This window comes from Artibeus jamaicensis, unplaced genomic scaffold (assembly GCF_021234435.1).
Source record: "Artibeus jamaicensis isolate MK-2021 breed Jamaican fruit bat unplaced genomic scaffold, CSHL_Jam_final contig_718, whole genome shotgun sequence".
Classification (NCBI taxonomy): domain Eukaryota; kingdom Metazoa; phylum Chordata; class Mammalia; order Chiroptera; family Phyllostomidae; genus Artibeus; species Artibeus jamaicensis.
In genome coordinates this window covers 1413769-1439754 of record NW_026521936.1, presented here as the reverse complement: position 1 = coordinate 1439754, position 25986 = coordinate 1413769, and the positions used below count along the sequence as shown (strand labels likewise).

The 25986-nt window shown below is 41.9% G+C and overlaps 1 protein-coding gene across 1 annotated transcript in view; it reads right to left on the bottom strand.

Moving 5' to 3' along the window:
• CNTNAP2 (contactin associated protein 2) overlaps nucleotides 1–25986 on the bottom strand; it is a 1645556-nt gene that overhangs the window by 685510 nt on the left and 934060 nt on the right. Inside the window, exon 10 of the mRNA XM_053671916.1 lies at nucleotides 3819–3990. Coding sequence (XP_053527891.1) covers nucleotides 3819–3990 — 172 coding nt within the window. The remainder of the gene's footprint in view (nucleotides 1–3818; nucleotides 3991–25986) is intronic.

The window sequence follows — 25986 nt, the reverse complement described above, 5'->3', positions numbered from 1 at the left end:
CTTCTTGACATTGCAACTGAAATATGCAATAGACATGTCCCCTCATGCCCACCCTCAACCTTGAAATTCATGTTTTCCCCTCAACCTTGACCAGTTTTTACCACTAGCCTGCCCATCTGAGGAAACCGTGACTCATTCCAACCAGTCGCTTTCACCGAATCATTTCCTCTCCCCCCTTGTGCCCCAGATCTAATCCAGCAAGAAAGGCCGTGGACTCTCCCTTTTATATACGTGTATGTTCAGAACCATCCACACATCTCACACCTCCTGTGCTCACCCGGATTACGGGGATGGGCTCCCTGCAGCTCCCCTTCATCCTCCCACAGCCCGCTGCCTCTGTGAAATGCGTACCCCAGCTCTGCTTAAGACACCACAGTGACGCCCGGTCCCATCAGAATAAAAGCCACAGCCTTGCAGTAACTACAGGTCCCCAGGACCTGGCCTCTGGGACAGCTCTGGCCTCCTGTCCTGCGACTCTGCTCCTCGTCCTTCTAGACTGGCCACCCTGGCCCCTTGCCGATCCTAGTGCAGCCTCGTGGCCTTGACATTCCCTTTGCCTGGAATGCTCTTTCCACAAGCTGGCCAGTTCTGTTACCTCTTTCCTGTCTTGAGCTATTATTACCCTTTCAGCGAGGTTGAAGCCATTTAAACTGCAACCCAATGTCTCGGTCTCCCGGAATGTGAGTCCTCCTTCACTTCTCTCCTTTCTTTGTCTACGGCAGGTATTTCTTCTACTGTTTACTGATTCTTAGCATGTTCCTCCCCTTCCTTCAGAACATGGGTTTCAAAAGAACATGCATCTTTGTCTATTTTGTTCAATGATTTATATACTAAGAGCCCAGAGCAGTGCCTGTACCATGCATACGCTCAGAAGATACTGCTGAATGAATATTTCTATAGCTTGACACGCTTGCTCCTTCCTTGATCCAATGCCGTGTTCAGAAAACAGACCAGTGAAACAAACAAGCCACACGTCACTCCACACACAGAAAGAAAAATAAGTTGAAATCAAAGGATATTCTAGAATGACACAGAGAAAAATACCTTCGGTATCAACTTCCCCAAACTATTTCCCTAAGTTCTACTCATCAAATCATTGCAGCTGCTTCCATTATCTCCAAACGTGTTCTAAAAATCACGCCTGTGGTAACATTTCTTTTTTTACCCCATGTTCTCATTTATCCTTTTCCCCCCCAAAATAGTTCTCAAATCACTGAGCTGAGATGTGAAAGGAGAGAAGTAAGAAAGAGCCACCATGGGCTTCCTTAGGGAGAATTGAGGCTGTCAGAAAATAAAATGCCACAGAGTGGGCAGTTGCAAAGTTGTAGTTACTGAGGCGGGTGGGAATCAAACAAGACATGGGTTAGGGATGCGCCATTAAAGTGTGACCGAATGGGTCACCCCTATACGAGGACAGGCTAACCCCAACGGCCCCTCCCCTGGACAGACCCAGGTGAAATCATCAGTGATATCAAAAGTCTGAGTAAGGTGAATATAGTCTTGTGTCCTATTCACAAAAACGCAGCCCTTCTCCGGTTAAGATTTTGATCCGGGGCCGTTTTAGGTAAATGAAGGAATCTGCAGTTCCACACACTGGTAGTTAGCGCACAGAAGTCATTGCTTCCAGAAGACGAGACTGGAGGAAATGGATCGCAGACCAGTTTTAGGGAATGTGTGGAGATGGGTCAGAGGTCACTGCTTTCCCAAAGCTACTCTTTAAGGTTATTGCCCAGGAGGATGGGAAAGAATTCCCTGCTCTGTCAGCTACAGGACACTGGTCAACAATGGGACTGACCCTTTCCGGTTAAAATGAAAATTATATTCCTCTAGCTGCCTAAAACTGAAGTTTGCACTCCCTAAGCTAATCCGCACCAGAGGCTGTATTCCACGATCTTCATTTACCAAAATCTCCCTCATTCTTTAGGGGCCAATTCAGCTCCTACTCTTTCCACGGGAGTAAGACATTAAAATTTTCAATATCTCTGCTGTACTTTTTTTAGTAGCAAACAATTTAAATATAAAGCGCAGGAAACATGCCGTTTGAAGAGAAATGGCAACATCGCCATAAAATCTAGCCTGTTTACAAAAGCTGAATGAAATGACTTGGTTATTACTGACAAAAATTACTGTATTATTAAAGCTACTGGCACGGAAAATGGACAAGGTACTAAAAATAGCTCCATATGCTATGTAACTCTTACTAAGGAGGAAAATCTTCCTGTATGGAAAATAATTATCAAAATTTACAGATAAACATCTAATGTCAGAACACATAATCGTAAAACTTTGATCTCTCAGTTTTTCTGATTATCTCTACCATTTATATCAGGCAGGAATAACAGCTATTACATTACTGACGGTTCAAAAGTGAGGAGTATATTTCTATTAAAATTGTTCATTGTTCTGTTTAAATATAAACTGGTTAAGCTACCAGGATGAGTACTTACAAATATGTAATAGAAATAAGCACTCTTAGATGCCAAGTTTTATTACAAACATATTAAGACTTTAAATGTTATAGTTATAAACTATAACCACATATATGAATACTATTTTATTAAGATTATATGGAACAGACTTATTTCATTACAGGTAACTTTACATGTTTTTCAGATTAATTATATATTTTTAAATGACTTCTCCAAGGCTTTCCCCGTAAATGAAATAACATTATTAGAGACTTACAGTGTATGTTTTGTTGGGGGCGTATTGAGACTTACGGAACTTTCATCTTTCAAAATATAAAATTAATGAAATTATTTTTCAGGATAAGATAGCCCTCTCATAAATGATTTGATACTGGTTTCTTAAAATCCCCTAAATTCACCCAGTTAAATTCGACTTGTGGTTAGCTGTAGTTTGTTCATGAGCAAAACATCTAAAAACAAAACACTTCCTCATTGGAATGAACGGTATTCTTAGAAGTATGATATCATAGCGTGTGTGCTGTTGTTAACAATATTTCATATAAAAGTGTGTCTTTCCACTGTGCCAGAAGTTGGCGTCAACTCAGTTTTTGTAAAAAGCTCCTCTCCAGATTTGCAAAAACAGGTAGAGATTGGAGTTTGCAATATGTTAGCAAGTGTAAGCAGACTCAATGACACTAAATATCCTGCTGCAGTAAGTACCCATGTTGCCCATCAACAGTTTTTAATGTTCCCTTTTTGTTAGGAGGGGACTTCAGAGGGGACATTATGACAAGGATGAGTTGTGACCGAGATGAGGAAAGAAGGGGCACCTCTGCTTGTGGGCCCAGGAGGCGAAATTAAGGGATGTTAGTTTTGTCACGGATGTTAAGCTTGCAAAGCCACCTGCGTGAAGCTCACACCCACTGCGGGAGGCTGATGGACCAGAGCGGCGATTTTCAACTGCTGAGCCGCGAGAATTTTTAAAGCACACAATTCCTCACTATTTCATCTGGGGCACTGACTTCTCTTTCCTCAGACTGTCAAATAAGAAAACGACAACAGCCAACACAACAATAGCCATCTGGGGTGAATGAATCAAAATTACACCTAATTTTTGGTCAGGTGGGCCACAGATACATTTTTCGGTGCACCGCAGAATTGTAGTGCTTAGTTTAGTGTGTTCTGAGATGAAGCAGGTTGAAAGTAGCTGGACTAATGGGACAGCACAGATTGTTCCATGGTGTGTATTCATATCCTGATATAGGTGTCATTGCTAATATCACACATATAGGACTACAGATATGGCAGACGGCTCCTCCCGTCTAACCTCTCAGAGGGTGAGGGCCCCACAACACAAACATGAACTTGGAAAGCCTGGACCATCTGAAGGAGGATGAAAAGACCGCTTACCTGTCTATGATGGCGCACATGTCGATGCTGACGTTTGCAAAGCTCCCCGGCCTCCTCTGTGCCACCTCGTATAAATTTACGAGCTGGTCATCCACGTGAATGAGCTGCATGCACCCTTGGAACGAGGGCTGAAGGACAGAGTGACTTGAGTTACTCATCGGGTTCGGGAAACCTGTGGGAGAGCAGAAATGGGGATGGTAAGCCCTGTGCACAGCACACTTGACTGTGTTTCCTTGGGGAGGCGCCCTGACCATGCCCGTGGCCTCCACTCCTGCTTTGTGGCTCCTTGCTGGTGTGGTAGGCGATGCAGAAGAAGGAGGTCTTGAGAGCAAGAGATAGGACTTCAGGGAGAGCAGTGAGAGCTGAGCCTAGACGAGTCTTTGTCTCCAGGGTCTAGCATCCCTCATATGTTCTCCTCACATCTTCTTTCTCCCTCTGTCATAATTCTCTTCCCCCTGCTTGTCAACAGCCCACGACGGCGATTCCGCACCTGACCCTGTCTACAGAGACTGCAGCATAAAATGTAGACCTTCCTCAACCATCCAATGGCCTTCCTTTTATACTTTCACGATGACATCTATTTTCTTAATTCCCTATTACTTAGCTTCAACAAGCTAAAGTTATTATTATCAAGTAAGATGGGTCATATGTGATGGATTAGGGTCTAACTTAACCCAAGGAGATTTTCGCATTACAAATGACTTCTCAATTTATAAAATCCTAACAAATGTTACGAGGAGATAAACTTAGGTGTGAGAGGGCCAGCCACCCTGCTCTGAATGTCTACCATCTATATGGTACCCAATATGGTATAGAAAGCATAAATGATTATAAATGAAACTACAATTAAAAGAGAATAAAAACGAGACCAAAAAACGGAGTAAATACTACTGGTTCTATTAGGGAATATAGCATACATATATACCAGGTTTGAAATCTGACATTAAAAGTTTTTATTTCAAAATCACTTTAAAATAGCACCACAAATCAATTACCATTATGTCATTTCGGGAGAAAAATGCATAGGAAATTATTATGCATAGGAAATGTGGAGGCCACAGGGAATAATATTGCTCCATCCCATTAAGCATTTCCAGGAAGCCCCCCCCTCAAAAAAAAAACAAAACTATCTCCTTTTCCTCTGGTTCCCCCCACAACAGGCTGACCTACCAGGGCAAATGAAACTACAGTAATTTGCTTCAAAAATGTGAAGTTATTCACACATTTATTTCAACCTAAGAGTATATGTAATTTATACAGAATGGACCGAGGCTAATATGTGCCATTAATTGAGTAAATTTTCAATAAAAAGTTTTTTTAAAAAAATGACCACTGAGTTTTAAAAATATCTTAATCCTATTTGACTAGTAATAGGAATTTAAGGCAAGAGAAACTTCCTCCCTTGATTAATGGCTTATAATATTTAAAGTCTAATTATTACCATCTGAACTCTCTTTAAGGGTTAATCACAGAAGTGTAGTGTATCCTTTTCCATCAACAGATTATGTAAAAATAGAATTATACTTATATCCCCAACTTAAAAATAAGGCTTTATTTCAATGTCTAACACATAGCTCATCTCTATATTTTTTCTAAGTCACATTCTTTTTCATTTGCATCGACTTAATCCCCTTGGAATTTGCTGATCTTAGAGAAGTCATCTATTTAGACTAGTGGTAAGCATACATATGATTTTAAATCTGCTTAATCAAGATAATATTGAAAGGAGTTAATGTCTAAACTTAGCAGAGAGAAAACATGCAGCTGTAACTCTAATGACTATTCTTGACAACAATTTGGTTCTGGTTTTTGACTATTTGGGACTCTCTAAATATCTACACTAGCTTTGAAATATTCCAAATGGAGTAGATCTATTTGTGAGAAAAAAAAAGGCCTTTTTGGAAGCAAAGCAGCTGCAAAACACACAGATCACTGCTGATTGGATTGGAGATAATTAGGTTCATAAAACAAGACTTCCTTAGTCACCCATAACAATGTTCTATTTGGCCCTAATCAATTCTGGAGTTTGAACTGTCAAACCCTTCCATATTTCCACATGGGATACATTCTAGAAGATAATTACAGGACAAACTACTACACAGCTATTAAAAAATTAGGTTTTTTCCCTCTCTCCTTGCATGATCTTTAACATTTCCAAGAGGGACTCCATTAATTCCCTCTCTTTCATAGTGTCTCTCCACGTTGAACTAGGGCCGACCTCTGTGGTCAGCGGGAAACAGAGGAAGTGGGAGCCGTGCGTGACGTCCAAGGCGAGTTGCCAACTTGGTCTCTGAGATTGCTAACCCCGAAAAGCCAGCCACCGGGCCCGAGCAGGCTTTGGGAGAGGCCCGTAGGAGAAGATAAATCATGGTTTTAAGCCATTAGGTTTTGCAGTGATTCGTCCTGTAGTAATGAATAACTAGTGATGAATTTGGTGCTGAGAGAGGATTGTAACATAAATCTAAAAATGTGGCAGTGACTTCGGGGCTGGGATGCCCTAGTACGTTAGAGGGGCATTGAAGGGATGTTAGTGGGAGCCTGGTGGTTGTGGAGGAGGTTGTCCGTAACGGCTCAAAGGAAGGTGAGGAAGCACTGTCACTGGCAATGAGAGAAGACCAAACCGCGCACACAGTCTACTGTGGAAATGTAGGAACACTGCATGCGATACTACAGGAAGGGAGAAGCTGCACTTGAGAAATCTGTAATCTAGCTAACGGCACTTCCAGACAGAGAATTCTGACGTCTTTCTGTTTATAGTAAAAGGAGGGGGGAAAAAAAGAAGAGAGAAAAGCGAAAGAAAAACTGTTAAATATAAAGAAGCCAGGACTTGCTGGATTTGAAGATAAATGTTTTCCCAATTGCAGTCTCTTCAGATGGCAAATAATGCAAAGATTTGGAAAGCACTTCCAGGCAAAGGTGGATGGCCAGTTCTGAAGGAGACCATGAGGCGTGACTGTCAAATCCACATCAATACCTCCGAAATGTACTCGGTGCTGCCTCAAAGAAACGCTTAGTCAGACGAAGACTTGTGAGACTGCATGCTGGTGTCTCTTACAGTCCCTCCTATCTGGTAGGGATTCCTGATCTTTGGGGTATTTGCCCTTAGCATGTGAGCAGAAACCCAGTGTTAGACAAGAAAAAAAGAAAATCTGTTTAATGGAGTGAACCCAAATAACGCTGACAGAGCAGAAAAACATTATTTTCTGTATTTGTTCCCTGTAAGTATAAATATAATGTCACTAATAATAGTAGTGTATTAGTACCCATGATACTTTCAGTGACTATTCTCAAGCTCAGAAATTAACGTACTTAATAGATTAGTACCGGGAGTGTTTGCAGACATAAATTTGCAGCTGAGTTTTTTTTTCTTTACAAAGACTTTATTGATTTATTTTTAGAGAGAGGGGAAGGGAGGGAGAAGGAGAGGGAAAGAAATGTCGATGTGAGAGACAGGAACATTGATCAGTTGCCTCCTGCATGTCCTTAACCTCGGACCTGACCTACAACCCAGGCATGTGCCCTGCCCAGGAATTGAACCAGCAACCTTTTGGTTTGTCGGATGCTGTCTAACCCGCTCAGCCACACCAGTAAGGGCTTCAGGTGAGATTTTGAGAGTCAGAAATGAAAAGATATAAAATTGATAGGAAGGCAAATTTAATAAAAATTTGCCAACTTAGTAGAAAGAGTAAATAGAATAAAAAGGTAAACTTTTGTTTGCTTTTTGGCTTAGAGCTTTGAATATATTATACCTATACATTTGGAATAAAAATGTAATGTTCATACACAGGCCGTTGTTAGCGGCTGCAGGATGTGACGACGTGTTGGGACGCCCACGGTGAGTTGTAATCTTGTCTGCCTCAATCGGCTTCACTAGCAGTGAACAGGGAAGGCTGTTTCCCTCTTTATAGGGTCATTATAATGATGTTGCCTGACTGGCATCTTTGAGATTTTCTGTTTCAAGACTTAGGATATAAAAACTTCACACCTGATTTGAAGTCCACTCAGTATTTTATTATTCTTGCTGACAAAAGAAATACATGCAATTTCAAGGTTTTAAAATTTTAATTCAGAGCTACACCAGTGGAAAGCAGGCTGATATTTCTCTTGACGTTGAAATGCCCATGTAAATTGTTGTGAGTTATCATGTTAACCCAATGAGACAGAGAGAACAAACCACAGGCAGCAGGGTTGAAAACCTGACGTTTCTAAAACCATGTGAGTACCTGACTTATCTCTGTTTATAGTGAGTGTAAGGTTGGGACCTTTGGGAGGTCGTTGCCAGGCTGGTGGAATGCTCTAAGGACGATAAAATCTGCGTATTGTCTTCCTTTTGCTATCATCTTGGGTGATTACGGAAGGTGTCTACCAATTTCTACTGTGTCCCCCTGCTTCCTGAATGACTCGCCCTGGTGGGAACTGGGGTCCGGAGAAGCGGAGTAGGGCAGCCGGCAGGAATGGGCCCCAGGGTGCTGAAACCTCCCCAGTGAGGACAGCCACAGAGGCTGAGCACAGGTACAAACACACTGAGGACCCGTCAGGAAAGGAGGCTATGCTCGGAAGTGGCAAATCTTGAATGGATGCCCTGGGTTTGGGGTTGGACTTTAATCAGCCGGTGTGCGCTGGTGGGTTTTGGTACATGTAGGTAGATGAAGAAACACGCCCAGCTGGAATGTGTGAGTGCTCAGTAAACAGTTTCCACCACGCAGTGCAGACAGCCTAGGGGGAGGGTCACCCAGAAGCACTGAGTACCCCTGTAGTTTCAGCTCTCAGTCTCTCTCCTGAAGAAAACCACGACTCCTTGGAGAAAGGCTGATACCAGAGCTGGGTCAGGAAGAGTCCGATATGAGCCTGGGCCACTTTCTGGAGGAACCAGAAAGTAGAAAAAGTGTTCCAAGAATGATGGGGGTCACGTGAGAATGACGTAAGAGCCCGCCTGAAGTGGCCTTCTCCAGCTCAAATCTGGACAATCTGAGTGCAGAATAAATAACTGGAGCATCGAAAATACAGTTTGAGTATCAAAAGAATAAGTAAGGGAAGGAAAAAAGTCAGGAGGGAGAGAAAGGAAGAGAGGGAAGGGAGGATGGAAAGAAGAAAAAAAAAGAATGAAGGAATGAGGAATGGTAGGAAGGAGGGAAGGTAGGAGGGAGGGAGGGGGAAAAAGAAGTACATTGATTTTTAGATCAGACCTCACTGAATAAAATAGAAATATGCTAGTCTACCTGCCTAAAAATGAATAACTGAGTGGAGAGAATAGACGTCTTCCTACAGTGCAATGCTAACTAATAAACGAAAAGGCATGTTGGAATTAGCAAGTCACCTTTTGGCAACTGTCACAAACAGTAACTAATTCAGGAGAGAAATACCAATCAATGCTGAAATGCATGGGTGAAAGTTGGGTGAGGACAAAGTCTCCAAGTGTCTCCCTAAAAACACAGTATTTATTTCAAAAAAGAAAACCAGTCATTTTACAGCAGAGAAACCTGGCAGACGTCTTTGTCATGAAGAGATCAAAATTATCACCATCGGTAAAGGGACTGAGGCTCCTGTGGGCCCCTGACAAGACACAGTGAGAAGAATACAACATCCCCTGGTGGTTCTTCTGCCCCAAATACAGAAATAACCTGGGCCCAACCACGAGGGAACATCAGATAAACCCAAACTGGGAGCGTGTGAGGAATGATGCGGTTGTGAAAGTCAAGAATCTGCTGAGGATTTGGTTCCAACTTTCAGACGCTGGAGAGGCGGGGACACCAGGTGTGACATGGGACCTCAGGACATCACAGGACAATGACACAACTTGAATGAGGTCTCTGGGTGGAAGCCATACTGCTGGAGTTTGTATTTCTCTTGTAATTTTTTTTTTTAAGTTTAGAGTTGTTTGAAATAAAAAAAATAAAAAATAATAAAGTTTGAAGATAAAACAATTAAAAGATTTTCTATTCCATCTGATATGAAATAGTGCTTTATGCTAAAAATGCTGCCATTTGGTATTAGATTATTCCCCCAATAAAATGAACCCGTCCTGTCTGCACATCCTCCTGCCCCACTTTTCGTTTGCCCCACTGTCCTCTGCATTCGATGCCCATTGATTGTCCAGGAAGGTGGGCTCCCTCATTTCAGTGATGATGTTTCAGGTAAGCGAAGGACATCATTACCTTTTCACAAGGCTCCTCAGTGGCATTTGACACTTGATCTGCATATATTTATATTCTGTGTTATCAAACGGGGATGACTTTTGTGGTTTTAAAAGACTGAGCATTCCTGGGGGTGGTGGGCTGGGATGGGAGGAAAAGGCAGAAAACTGTACTTGAACAACAATCAAAATAAAAATAAAAATAAAATAAAATAAAAGACTGAACATTCTGACTCCTGCATTTCATTCCAAACTCAGCTCTGGTCACTCTTACTCAGATTCAGGACTAGACAGCTCCTAAAACCTAAAACTATTAGGACACATACTCAGAACCCTGCCTGAGACTTAAAATTAAGACAATGTGAATTAAACCATTAAGTAAGTACAATTGTACAAAAGTTGAATAATTTTCCTCAATATACACTTTATGCTTCTAGTAAACTTCTCACAGAAACAGGTCTGTCATATTTTTGTGGGCTTTGCTAGTTCCCTGATTAAATGCCTAAGATGTCTATCCCTGCAAATGAAGTTTCAGCCGCTTTTTTCCCCTTGCCTGTGCCTCGGGAAAACCATGCCCTTTCCACCCGGGATTTTCTTCTCTCCTGCACTTTTCGTGGTTGACTTATTCTTGTGATGCAGGTCAGCTGGTCACCTTCCAAGGGGGCCTTCCAGGACCACTCTATTAAAAAGTGTCCTGTCAATCTTCTGTGTTCTTCAGCTACTCACTTCTTGTGACAGAATTCGTCACACTTTATACTTATCTGGGTTTGTTTATTTATTTGTGTTTCACTTCTGTGGGTTTATGTGTTTCTGAGTGTGTTTTTCTCTTCTTTTGGACTATCATTTTCAGGACATCAGTCATATATATTGTCTTGCTTTTCTATGAATTATATATATATATAAATTTACATAAAATTATATATGTATGTGTATATATACACAGATATACATATATATATACACACTCGCTATAATTTTACCACCTTAATATCTTATAATAATGAAATTATATGAGATAGTCAAGATATAAAGTTTGAGAGCATTATTTTTTTAGCAGATTGAAGCTATCCTTTATAACATTATATCACTTTTCGGACTTCATGGACCCCTCTATATTTGTTAGGCGAATGATCTACTGAATTAATGCGTTTGAGTTTTGCCCTGGAACGAGGTGAAGTTTCTCACCCTGCATCTTCTCTTTGTTTGGGGCCGTATCTGAGAAGCCTGCTCGGTCCACCAGTTAAATAACTGTCCCCAGTCTCAGCTCTCTGTCCCCCTCACCCCATTCACTTCTCTTCATAACACTCTTACTGTGGGGGTGACTTTCCTCTCAAGTCCCCCCCCCCCCCCGTGTGCTACAGATCAGAGTAATCATGACTGAGACATGATGTGATCTGCTTAGGGAGGAGAACTGGCCATTTTCCGAGGGGAAAAAGGCTGTGAGCAGCGGCCAGTTTCTCTGAGGAGAAAAAGGCCTCAAGCCCCCTCTTCAAGGGCTTTTTATTGGGTCGTAATACACAGGAATACAGGGCCGCAAAGATCAAACAGTAGATCACACTTCAAAGAAATATGAGGGCTTAGTATGAGTCAGAGTCTGTCAGGAACAGAGTTTGAAGGTTTCTTGCTTGAACCCTTATCATATGAATGAAAGCACTCTTAGCAGAGCTGATTTCACAGGTTTTTCAGCGAGTGTTTGTGATGCCAGATTTTTCCCCAGGGCATGTTCTAGCAAGGCAAGGAGCTGCACCTCTCCCCATCAGGTATTCAGGCTTAAGGGGATTACAGCCAGGAAGCACTTCTCCTAGAGAACATGGGGACTCAGGCTATGTCAAAGCCTGGGGTGTGTGTGTGTGTGTGTGTGTGTGTGTGTGTGTCCATTGCTCTTTATTGCAGCCCCCGAGTCCTTCCATGAAGGCCTCCCAAGTGATTGAGTCTGGCTTAGGCTGCCCCCCGCTGTGAGGGGTCTTACCAGTCATTGACTTCCAATCAAGGTCTGGGGGCAGGGGAGGAACTGAGGCAGCCTTTGCTACCAGAGACAGGCTTTGTCTCCTGTGGCTGGCATTCCAAAGGTCGTCTCTCGTCCTTAGCCACAGGGAGTGGAGATACAATTCCTAGAACCAGGCAGAGCGGTCTACAACAGCTTACCACCATCTGATGAATTGCATGCTTGTTTATAGTTTTTCCCCCCTTTTATAAGAACGTGAACTTCCTGAGACACTGGCTCTGCTGTGTCTGAGCCGGGGACCCAACCAGTGCTGTGGAGTGACAAAGAGACAATGATGGGTGCTGAGACAGGAAATGTCAACGAGCTATGTCATCATCTCTCTGGTGGGAAAGGAACAGGCTGGTGGCAGGAAAACTTGAAGCAGGGATTGTCTTACAAAGGAGCCACTGGCGGAGCTCCCGATTCTCATCTAGGATGTGTCAATAAAGCTGACAACGTGGAGGGGACAGATGAAAGGTGTTTCCCAGGATGGTACGAGAGGGCTGGCTGACCCACCGGACAGGTCTACTGCCCAGAGAGAGAGAAGACAAGAACGAATCTCCAATTTGTTGCTGATCAACAAGATCAATGGTTTTGTCTCTACCAGTGAGGGAGGCATAGGTCACTGATATAAAGGAGCAGGAGAAAGCGGGACTCAGTGATTTTGACAAGCGGTACCTGGGAGACATCCAAGACACTGTGCAATATTCAATCTGCAGGTTAATATTAATGTCTGGGCTTCAGGAAAGAGATCAGAGCTGGGGAAAGATTTGTGAGTAATCATGCTACGGAGGCAGAAGAAACTGCACAGAGAAAGTGAAGAGTGCACTAAGCAAAGACACCCAAGGCTAGAAACCTAGAAACCACCTCCACACCAGAGGCAGGACCAGGAAAATGAACGGGTAGAGAAAAAAACGGAGAGAGAGGCAGAAGACGAATCAAGAAGGACTGACGTGAAGGAAGGGACGCTGCTCAGTGTGCAAGATCACAGAATCCGAGTTATATAAAAAGCTAGGGTTTGTCTTGGGTTTACCGTTCAACCCAAGGGGAAATGTAGGGAGACTGTGGAAGGGCTGTGGATGAGGATCTGCAGTGTGGAAAGCAGACACGAGAAGCAGGCAGGCCGGGGGGCGCAGTGATTCTCGAATGTGCTACCCTGACCACAGCAACCTCTTTGGAGGTCATTTTTAAGAGCGAGTTCATGCAAATTGTTTAATATAATCTGTTGGCTTTTTCAAATGTAGTGTGTTATTGATATGACTACATTTATGTTTATTTGCTCTTTATACTGGATGAGTATAAGATAGGAGCCTGGGAATTCTGACTGCACCCCAATTTTTTTCAAAAGTATGTTTATTGATTTTAGAGAGATAGGAAGTGGGGGGAAGAGAGAGAGAGAGAAACGTCGATGTGAGAGTGTGAGAGAAACATCGATTGGCTGCCCCCCACATGGGCCACCCGACCTGGGTATGTGACCTGACTGGGGATCAAACCCACAACCTTCTGGTGTACGGGACGATGCTTCAACCAACCCAGCCACCCAGCCAGGGCTTGACAAAAATCAGGTTTTTACCCTGAGTAAACTAATGAAATGTTCTATTCCTTGTTTCTTTATCTATAAAACAAAAACAAGTGATAGTACTCTAGCGAAGGAGGTTGTGAAGAATTCATGAAATATACCTATAAAAAACACCAAGAAAACTATGGCCATAATATATACAAGAGATCTAGAAATGGTCATCATCTTCCTTTCTATTATTTTCAATGCATTAAACTATTTTAAACCCTTTTGTATCTGGTAAAGATCCAACACGCTATTTTGTCACCAAGAATGCTAAAATCTCATTAGGAACGTGTCTCAGAAGATGAACACAGGTGTTAAAGAATGTTACTGCCTACCTGGATGAGTAAGTAAGATGCCAGTATCAGAAGAGCCTGAATATTTCTTGAAGATTTCCTTCCTTGGCTAACAGTGTGTTCCATTGCACCAGGGTTTTCCTTATACTTTTTTAGCAGTTTCGTTTGAACCTCCTTTATTGATAACCTGTCCTCTACCTGGTGTAGGAAGGCAGATTTTCGTCTGAGTTTGTCCAGACCCATGCCTTGCTGTCTTCCTGGCCTCTCCATAAAAATGGCCCAAACATGAACAGTGAAAGGACAACAAACTCACAGTTATTAACAACCACACCTAAAACAAAAGCAAACTAAGAGGACAGCTAGATCAGGAGTGGAAACATAGAAATGAAGATCTCAAGGAGGGTTAGCAACAGGGGAGTGGGAGGAGAAGGGGGAGAAGGTACAGAGAATAAGTAGCATAGACAGTAGATAGAAAATAGATGGGGGGGCAAGAATAGCATGGGAAATATAGAATCTAAAGAACTTGAGACACATGGTCATAAACTAAATGGGGGGTAATGGTGGGGAAGGGGGGTACAGGGTGGAGGGGAATAAAGGGGGAAATAGAACAACTGTAACAGCGTAATCAATAAAAAATAAATTTAAAAAAATGGCCCCACCCAAACCCACTGCTTCACTTAGCAGCCACCTGAGTGTCCAGAGAGGCTTTTCCCTCTGAGCTCAGGGCTGTGTTCCCAGATGTCCCTTCTGCACTCCAATGTCCCACACGTGTTCCAAACGCAAGGCACACTGATCTGGGTCCCCAGCGGCTGCTGTCACTGTCCCTACATTAGCAGTCACTCTGAACGCCTTCATTTCCATCCCTCATCTAAAATCGTGCACGTAGCAGACAGCCACGAGTCTCCCCCGGCCCCGCCACCCACGCCTCCTGATGCGCAGTCACCTTACAAACCGTCCCCTTGGTCTCGGTCTCACCTCGGCCACCAGAGGCTGAAGCCCGCACTCCCCACTGTCCACACTGTGTCCACCCGCAGAAGGAGGCCTGAGTGATCACGGCCGAAACTGCTTCTCTGGTCATGTTCCAGTGGGATCCAGAGTCTTATTTATTTGACAAAATAAACTAAGAAGATTTAAAAATGTTTCTAAGTGCTTTCTTACCCTCTGATGTTCTGGTTTTCAAAATGCAAACTGTATGGGGCCCGGCACAAATAATGCCCCTCAGTTACTCCGTACTGTCGGACTATTAGATGCACCCCTTCCCCTGCCCAATGTGGGAGGAATAATGGTGGTTAATGCTGCTGTTGAGTTCTGTTTACATTGACGTTGGTGAAATATTGTGTTATTTGTTATTAAATATTTGACCACATTTTTTGCTTCGAAAAAATTTTTTTCCTATTTTCCTCCTTTACAACCTGGGTGCGTCTTATGGTCCGAAAAATACGGTACATAAAAATCTCTTATTACAAAGTCATAAGCATGTCATTCTGTGACATGACATTGTCACACGCCTGCAGACCGCATGCTGTGTTAGGTAAAATGTTCAACTTGCTTTGCTGTCTGTCTCGTGTGAGACATTCACGTACTCGACCAACCACACTCAAGCAGGCGTTACTTCTGCTGGACCGTGTATTTGGAGTGATTTAAAAATGTGGTGTTATAAATTAAGCAAAGGGAATATTTATTTTTTAAAAGAGCCTTTACTAGTTTGATTTTACTTAATTAAAATTAATGGGATATAATTTGTTGAGCCATTTAGGTCGTCAGAATAATGTAAAATGTGTACATGTTAGATGATTTAAAATATACAAACTTTAGTATATTGTAAAAAACACTGATATTTGACAGAACTTTATGCCACAGGATCATATGTTTTCATATTGAATTATAATATATGGGTCTTCCCTTCTCTTCTCATATAAGACTCATAAGATATATAAAGCACATTTACACCAAAATCATCTTATGTTTAAAGATAGAGGACATTTTTATGAATGTCATGTAATAATTATGAAGAAAATGATAAGAACATAGAAAATAAAGGAAATTAGAAATAGACTAGGTATGTTGACAAATTGGGACAGTTAGCAATTCGCAAATTAAATTATACAATATGATGGAAAAAGCCATAGTTGCTGAGAAGCTACCGTAAAGAGAACAGAAGTACAAACGGAATCATTTGATTCTTTTATATGCTTTTTAAAATCATTAAGTGCTCTTTTAGAAACTTGGTTGTGTATTTATACTGAGTGCAAAATACAAAATAAATGACTTTTGCATTTGATAACTTTAGTTCCGTATAACCATAGGCTGCTAATGCAATGAACACATAAAATAAATACACTCATACACTCCTGAAGTAAAATGATAGTGTCTTCCTGATTCTCCTTCAGGGGCATAGTCTGTTTTTTAATTACTATGGGATAATACAGCGTTTTGTAAAATGCATCTTAGTGGGTAGGAGTGTGGGCTGCAGAATAGAATTGCTTAGACTCCTGGCCCTGAAATTTGTTAGCAGTCTAGTGATGGGCTAGACTAGGTCACCAATCTGGCTTAAACATGCATTAGGTATTAGCTAAAATTGTATGTATTTAAGGTGCACAGCATGATGTTTTGATAAAGGTATCCATGGTGAAATGGTTATTATAGTCAAGCTAATTAATGCAGTCATCTCTGCACAGAGTTGCCATTTTTTGTGTGTGGTGAGAGGATTTGAAATCTGTCGGCCACTTTCCACTGCACAACACAGGGTGATGAAGTACAGTTCACATTGGTCTAAACTAGATCTCTAGACTCATTCCTTCTACATAACTGCAACTTTGTAACTTAACTAGATCTCCAGACTCATTCATCCTACATAACTGCGACTTTGTATCTTAAACCAACATCCTCGCAGTAACCCTAAGCCCCACCTGGCTCTGAACTTCAATTTCTTCATTTTAAAGACAGGATTAATAATACCCAATTCCCGTGCTCTTGTGAACATTAAATAAAATACTGTGATAAGAAACACTGAACACAATGACTAGCACTTAGTAGGTACTTAATAATATTAATAGTAACTCTACTATTATCATTAGGAACCGGTTAATTGCAGTTTTGATTAAATAACAAGCTAGTTTCTCACATTTAAAATGACTTTGATATTTGAAAGATTTGCTTTTTACTCTAAAGAAAATCAGAAAGTAGTTTATTTTCCTCATCAATATTTCTATTTTGAAAGCCTACATATTTTGAATACTTTGTGGGGGTGAGGCTTGGCTTTTTTTAATTAGTATTTTTATGTGAAAAATGAAAAATATGAATATAAACTTGAGTCACAATTATCTGCAATAACGTGATATGAATAATCCAAAAAACACTGGGAAATCAAACCCCATTTCTATTCGCCTTAGGAATGCTTCTAAATATGACTATATTTGGTATTCTGAAAATTAATGTTAAATCCACATAAAGCCAGATGGAGAGGGTCTGTAGTAGGAGCTGCGTTAACCCTGAGAAGACCTGAAATGCTCATCTGTAGGACTAGCTTTTGCTCTGGTCACCTAACCACATTTTTACACCTTTTTTTGGCTTTGATGCTCACAGGGGGCTTAAGTCCCAAATTGGAGCCCATGACTCATCCTTCTTCCTCCCCCTCTTCTTCTTCTTGTTATAATTTTTGTTGTTGTTGTTAATGATGCCGATCACCCTTAATGTGACCTTTGGAGACGTTTTGATGTTCTGTACTAGGTACAAAGATTGTGCTTTTTAATGTTGTAAGAATGTTTCCATGTTCATTACTGAACTATAATGTTACAGTTGGGGAGCAAAATGCTTGAAGAATGCTTCAGATCTCGCTCACCCGATACTCTCCTATGATGAAAAAATTTTCCCCAACTGCTGATACTATCTATGGTGAGCTACACAGAAAAGACTCGTTGCCTATGAAAGCATTTGTAAAAAATTTATATCTCAATTTTTTATCATGATGTAAATCCTCTGCCATGAGATCATTTATTTAACAATATTTAACTCTCACTAATATGATGTTATAGAGTTGTAAGGAAAAGATGGCCGTGACAATCTCTAGAGAATTCCATTTTCTAGAATAGAAATTCCATTTTCTGAAACTTTCCCAGGTCAGAACACCCAGGAACCCTGGGTACAGGACGCCCTCGCTCCCCTCACTCACACCCTGACAACACCACCTACAGACTAAAATGCAGAAATCCCACTTGGAGCAGAGACCAGAGAAAAATTCACTAGTCAGCAAAGAGATGACCAGGGAATCTGTCTCACTTTTGCTGGCCTACAGAAGGGAAAAGAAAAGTAAATTACTTTCTGACAGTTCATAAGCCACAGTCTTGCTCAACACAATTATGGGCCTCAAATTTATATTGATAATGGGAAGTAACTCCCAAGACAAGAACTTAAAATAGAAAAGGTGGTTCTAAGTTGCTATCTTTTGAAGGAAGTATAAATCCTTTCTGTACTGACTCTGGAATTACAGGATTCCTGAAGCTAAAAACCCAAGGCATTTAAACTCACAGTCCAAAAATATAAAACATGAGAAACCAAGCATAATAAACAAGATTGAGCAAAGACATCACACAGAGAAATCTGGTCCCCATGAATTTCAAATAAATTTTATTGATTGTGAATACTGTCAAATGGAAAAAAATTATTTAAATTAAAAAGTGAAATGAAACACGTAAGGAAGGAGTGAGACGGCATTAAAAAGAACCAGTCAGTGTTGATAAATAACCAAGTCAGTTCTCCGGGACTGAAAATATATTACTGAAGTTAAAAACTCATTAGTTGCACTAAGCGGATGAGGCAAAGCTATAGAATGTATTTGTGAATTGAAAGACAGACTGAATACCTAGAATGCAGTCTGGTTATCAAACGTGATTAAAAAAAATAAATACAAATTTTTAAATGTGGGGGATGAAGATTTCAGAAGGAGAAGAAAGAGAGGCTGGTGGTGAAGCAATTTAAAGACACAAAACTGAGTTTTCCAGAACTGACTAAAGTTCTGATTCGGGAAGGAAAATGAATCCCAAGCAAAATTTTTTAAAAATCGCTCTATTAAAAGACAGAGAAGAGTGTAAGAGCAGATCGCCGAGGAGCACATGGGAGCAGGAGAGAAGGCAGACTCCCCGGAACGAGGCTCAGGAAGACAGGAAACCCCTGACCAAGGGCGGGGGGTGGGGCGGGAAGCGGTAGGACGCACTGGAATAACACATGCAAAGTGCTGAAAGAAAATTCCGATCCAGAATTGAGTATTGAGCTAAATTATCATAAAAGAAAGAAGGAGAAATTAATGCACTTTCAGACAAACAAACATTGAACCAAGGTACCAGCAACAGAACCCATTAAAAAAAAACCACCCAAAATGAAGGGTGTGTGTTGGAGTAAAGCTGAGTCCAGCAAGAGGAGAAATACAGGAAGGCGGAGTAAGGGGGAAAATTGGCAAATACGGGAAAATTTAAAAATACATTGATTACACAAAAATAAAATTGTGATATTGAAGTTAAAAAAGAGGCAGAACTAAAATGCAGAACTAAAGTGAGATACAAGATGGTAGGGGTAACAGGAGTTACCCTATACCAAGTGCTACAGTCTCAGCCTTCAGAGAGGTCATTAAGGTCAAATGAGGTCTTAAGTGTGGGTCCTGATCCCCCGTGACTGGTGCATTTGTAAAGGGAGGAAGAGACCCGAGATCTCCTTCCAAACACACAGGGAGGGTGTGGCCACAAGACAGCCATCTACCAGCCAGGAGGAGAGGTCTCACCAGAAACCAAACCCTGGCACCTTGACCTTGGACTTCCAGTCTCCAGAACTGCGAGATATAAATTTCTTCTGCTTAAGTTACTCAGTCTGTGGTTTTGACTTTTATAAATACTCATGAAAAAGTATAAAAATAATCCCTAAAATAGAAAATATGGGAAATAGAAAATATGTTACATATATTTATATTTCTAGATAAATTATTTATTAAATAATTTATATAAAAATTAGATATACATGGCCCTGGCTGGTGTAGCGCAGTGGACTGAGCACAGGCCTGTGAACTGAAAGGTTGCTGGTTCAATTCCCAGTCAGGGCACATGCCTGTTTCTCTTTCTCCTTTCCTTCTCCTGTGTCTAAAAATAATAAAATCTTAAAAAAATTATATATACATATATTTTTATATATTTGTATATATATATACACACATATATATATATACACACACACATGTAATGGTAAAAAGAGGGTGTTTTTAAAAATATTTAATCAAATAAAAGGAGGAAGAAAAGGTGGACTGAAAGGCACACAGGAAGAGCAGGGCACAAGCAGACTAAGATCGTAGCGATATATTCAAGTGTAGCAATAGTTAAAATCGATTTAAAGAAAAGACAGATTACACCACTGGATTTGTTTCTAAAATCTAGCAATGTAGTATAGCTACACACGTACCCAGCACATGTGTTTAAAAGCACATCTACCCTGGCTGGTGTAGCTCAGTGGATTGAGCACGGGCCTGCGAAGCAGACAATCGCGGTTCGATTCCCAGTCAGGGCACATGCCTGGGTTGCACGCTGGTTCCCTGCAGGCCAGTTCCCAGTAGGGGAAGCATGAAAGGCAACCACACATTGATGTTTCTCTCCCTCTCTCCTTCCTTTCCCCTCTAAAGATAAATAAATAAAATCTTAAAAAAAATAAATAAAAGCACATCTAAAACACGAGAACTGTTTAAAAAACCCACGAGGCTATGATGAGATTAATATACCAACCCTGGTGATAGAGTCCAAAAATACGGACATAGTTTATTCCACTGACATTGGCGTCACAGGCGGAGAGGTGTGGGCCCCAAAGTGAGTGTGTCAGAGCTGGGTGCTACTTGTTCCACCCACGTTACTCATTGTGTGTTTCACTAAATGAGTTGGAAGTTGTGCCTCACAGAATTTCTGCATCTCTAAAGCAGAGAAAAGAATCTCTCTCTCTCATAGTATCATTTGGGGAGGGCACCCAATACAGAAAAATTATTAAGCGTACAGTCTGGCACATGGTAACAGTGCCACTGAGGAAGATACACTGACCAAACACATTTTAAAATAACACCAAAAACAAGTGAAGGACAGGCCCTGGAGGAATTACCAGTAGGTAGGAGAGTATATTAACGACACAGGTAAAAACTCAGTAGAAAGTTATAAACACACTAAATGTGTTAGCACCTTGTAACACAGAATTCAGAGAGACAAAACAAATTCTCAAAAGCTTCAAGCACCTTTTCCTCAAGGAAATCTCCCCAACAGTCGTGTCGGACTCCAAATTCGAGGTCCCTCCCCTGTGCACGAGGACACGGCCTCCTCTCACACAGAGTTGTCCTTCTTCCTCACGACTCTCCAACCAAACGCCATCAATCCTGAGCACTGAATTACCTGCCGTACGTTCAGGACTGAGTTACAAACGCGATACGGAGTAAGCCTCTGAAACATGCACGTTCGACCAATGAAGGTCTTTGGGAAAATGATTTATTTACAAGTAAATGTAACTATCTGTCTTTGGAAGAGGAAATTTAAGAGACACAATTCCTAAACATGTAGGAAAACTGCACGTTATCATATTTCTCCGCGACCACACAGACCATCCTGAACCCATATGTACATCAGTCTCTCCTAAACATCAGCGAATCAAAACATGTAAGGACTTTTGGCTCAGGGGAAACTGACCACCGTTTTACTTCCTCTGTCCCTGAAAATTCACCCAAACAACAAGATGGATAAATAAGCATGAACTTTGCAATGCCAAAGAGACAGGAGTCCCATGATGGCTGGGAGGTGTCAACAAAGTTCTCAAAGACGATGGAGCAGGTGAGGGATGACAACAGAGATGCGGCAAGAGAAGAGTTGCTTACGTGCCTGTGCAGAGAAACACCTGAGAGGTGAGACAGACAGGTTGCACGGCCCAACCCCTGGGAGGCTCCAGGTCTAGAGGTGGACACCGTGTTATGGAAGTGGGCAAGGGCAGGCGATGGCCCTCCCACTCCCTGAAAGACTGCAAGGCTCACGCTCCGAGCAGCTGGAACTGTGAGTCTGAGTTGGAGTTGGCCCATTCTAGGGCGACAATGCACTTGAAATTGCAAGAAGAGAACTAGGAAGAGTCCAGTGCTCCTGCAAATGAGACACTGGATCCTCAGTTCCCTTCCCTTCCCCCGTTTCCAGAATCTAGCCAGAGACCCCGGGTGCTCCCGTAAAGGAAGTGAACAGTCTCGAAAAAAGACCTGGGGGAGAAATGTATGGGCCACCTCACTGTCACTGGTCACTTGCTAACGTTGAGGGTCAACAAGCCCCACCTAAGAATGCCTCCTCAGGGCACTGCTGTCAAAAGTGTGGGGACATAGGTCATGCATACTACATGACCCCATATGGATTAATGTTTCACAGGCCACACTTCAAATTGTCAAAGAAACAAGCACTGATTTCAAATGAATGCCTTAGTGAGCAAAATTTGAAGTGCATTAATTTGTTGTTGAGGGAAGGTATCCATGGAGACCTGTAAATGAATTATTTTTTAGAGTAACAGTGGAAAAACCGCGTTAGGCATAGCAAACTAGACATTTAGCTGTTTAATTGACCTCCTAAAGTCCAAATTCCCTCCTAAGAGGCTATAAAGTTAGCAGTTGTTCACCTCCCTAATTATATTTTTTGGAGGGGAAAAAATAATAAAACCCACTCTTGTTTGAGCAAGGGGTAAAATATAATAACATCTGAATTACAGTCTGAAGCGTTACAGTTTCCAAGCTCGGTGCAGACCTAATGGAATATTTGAGACTCGTCTCTGTAAAATGAGTTTTATTGTCAGTACAGTTTTCTATTATTGAGACTAAACTCCACCATCTGCCGGAAAGACACATAAAACAAATGGATTTGCAGAGTACGTTTGCTTTCTTCTGATGGATGTAGCTGTCCCCAGTCATCACGCTGGAAACATGAGTAAAGAATGTGCGGTTTGTATCTTCTACAATGTTTATCTATCCTCAATGCACATCTTCGTCTGTGAGACTATAATTCTTCACCAAGCAAAAGAAAAAAGAAACAATTAAAAACAAACCCCGGCTTCGGTACAATAAACTAAAACGCTCCCTATTCTGGATCCCAGGGAATCATGAGCATTACTATCCTATTCAATGCTGCCGTCTACCCTTCATATAAAGACAAATAAATCCCAAAGCTTCTGGACTTAAGTAACTTTTATTTACTGCCTATACCCAGAAGAGCTCACCAGACCGATACATTTGTTGGCTCCAGAAGTCTCCTTTATAAAGTAATAATTACTCCCAAATAATATTTCAATGCCCTAATAATCAAATATGGTAAGAAGGCACACCCTCTTTCCTTTGGGCTTAACCTGGCAAAACACTAAATCAGTGAAAGAAACTCTCCCACATTGGCAGTAAAAAATACAAAAATATTACTTTCAAATATTTAGGTTTGTAGTTCTTTCTGCATCTGCTTCGAATTGGTAGAATGGCAGGCTTTAAAAATGAATAGTGCAATCGCTTTTCTTGGTAAAAATAGTATCTAGTGAGACAGATACGGTTTGATAATAAGAGAATCAGAGGACCCACCAGCGACTCGGAGACTGGCCGTTGTGAATGCAGTGAACCCGGCGTCCTGGGTGGGAAACCCGATCGCAATTCAGAACAGTCAGGCACCCTGCACCTTTCCCCAGGCGGGCCTCTCTGCTCAGTTGGACCGGACTGAAGTGACCGACTGTGTTAGTGTGTATAAGGAAGGATGTGAACCAGTTTGGGCTCGTCAGCAAAGAAGGGGTGTCTAACCTGCAGCCCACTGAGCCACAGCCCAGTTTGGCTGTGAATGAAGCCAATACAAAATCATAAATGTTCTTAAAACATTATGAGGTTTTTCTGTGATGATGTGTCCCAGGGTATTTAACGTGCAGCCCAAGACAACTACTCTTCTCCCAGTGTGGCCCAGAGCCGCCGCACAGAGCAGGCGGAGGTCATGGCTCAGTCCAGCAGGGCCTGTGGAGAAGGAGCGTTGCCAAGGAGTGGAGGATGGGGTGCCCACGGGCTCGGCCATCACCCACACAGAAACACAGAAAGCGGGCTGGCCCTCTCAAGCACTCTGATGCCATTGACATTGTGAACATGCACACAGCCAGCTTCCTAACTCAACACCACTAAAACAAGTTCACACATTTGCCTAAAGCTTCCTTTCCATTAACTTCCTTCCAGGGAGGACGAGTCTCCTCCATCCCATGATTCAAAGCCAAGTTAGAGATGCAGAGCATAGGTCGTGGCTTAGAAACCACAGGCCTAAGGACCAAGGACTGCCAAGTTACTCAGTGACTTGTGAGGGCCGGCTGACTTCTCTGGGCTTCTGATGGGCGTGGGAGAAACGGTACTGGATTTGCGTGAACTCCTGGGTGCAATGCCTCAAACAGAGGAAAACTCTGGTAGGAGCCAGACAAGAGTTAGAGAAAAAGTTTCCGAATGAAAATGGCCAGAAGGGGCATTTAAGTATGTCCAGTGCAGTTGCTGTCTGTCCTTGAAAAGTCTCTCAAGGCCACGTTCGGCATCTTCCTGTGACTGGTACCTGAGACCGGGGTAAACCATTTCACTCTGACGGTGACTTTGTTGGGGCCCCGACCTGCAGTTTGCTCTCCGGTGTGGGAGCTCATCGGCTGAGTGAGAGGGTTGTTTGTTAGCACATGAAGGTGTAGCGGGAGCTGCACCGGGGACCCAGAGCCCACGCAGCTGGCTCCCTGCAACCAGGGGGACAAATCAGGGGTCCCTGCCCTTGGCGGGCTGACTGGTGGGGAAGGTTCGGGGAGGGGCTCCTTCCTCTCTCTCAAAGTCACCACCCCCTACAGCCCCACTGGGAAAGGGGGACTTAGAGACAGTGGGTGCAGAACCTCGTTCATTTCTAAACAGTGTGATACATCAGCATCCATTTCCCCCATTAGGTACTGAAATGTACACACAGACACGTACTAACAAGACACTAATACATTGTATTAAAAAACACAAAGTGCACACTCTCATGCACACATATACACTCACAGGAGTGGGTGAGGCTGTCAGGGAGAGAAAAAACAACTTCCACATTTCTTTATTTTTAATCTTCACTTGAGGGTATGTTTATTGCTTTTAGAGAGAAAGGCAGGGAGGGAGAGACAGAGACACACAGACAGATGGGGTTATGCACCCCGCCTGGGGATCAAACCTGCAACCCAGGTTTGTGCCCTGACTTGGAATTGAACCTACAACCTTCCGCTATAAAGGATGACACTCTGACCAACTGAACCGCCAGGCCAGGCTGGCTCCTACATTTCTTACATCAAATAAACAACACGGGTTTAATAGTGAAGTAATTAATGTGGTGAACATAATCAGTTTAACCATGCCGTGATCAAACATTTTGCACCGGGAGTGTTTTCTTAATGTAATATTTATTAATTGCATATTATTGACCTGCTAAAAGAATGTCTAAGAGTTACATGTGAAAATACCGTGCGAATAAAACTGGTCTTGAATTTCACCGAGCATGCTCTTCAAGCCCACGGTCCCTGAAATGAACACAGGGGGACTTTGCAATCTGCAGCCTCCATGACACCACAAAAGACTCAATTCAGTCAAGAGAAAAGGCCTACGAAAGTGGAAGAATAAGTCGTTGGGCAAAAATGTCAATTTTCATGAATTTCAAAGTGTATGAAAATTAAAGGTCTCTTCCTACAGAGTCAAAGCAAAGGCAAAGAAGGAAAGCAAATGTAATAATACTTTTTTATCATTCAGTAGACTATGTGTCATCTATAGCATTGAAGAAAAGCCAACAGCAGCACATAAATACCCAAATTAGAAAGGTGAATTGCAGTTGTTTAGGGAACTAAATGGGACCTCTATTCACAATATTATCCTCATAAATCTGTGGTCATTAAATTTCACCACAAAAGAGATATACTATGATAGATTACCCAGTTAATTGCAAACCCTTATGATATGTACAGATATACATATATCTCCATATTTTAAAATATTGATTTACTAAAATCTTAATTTCAGATGAGTCTTCCTTCAAATTAATACCCATATTTAAGCAGTAGGAAGTTTGATTGATTAAATGCCTTGTATAATGTTGAGCTCTTGTATTAAAGTTTAAAACATATTAGGACTTTTTTCAATTATATTTTATGGATTATGCTAT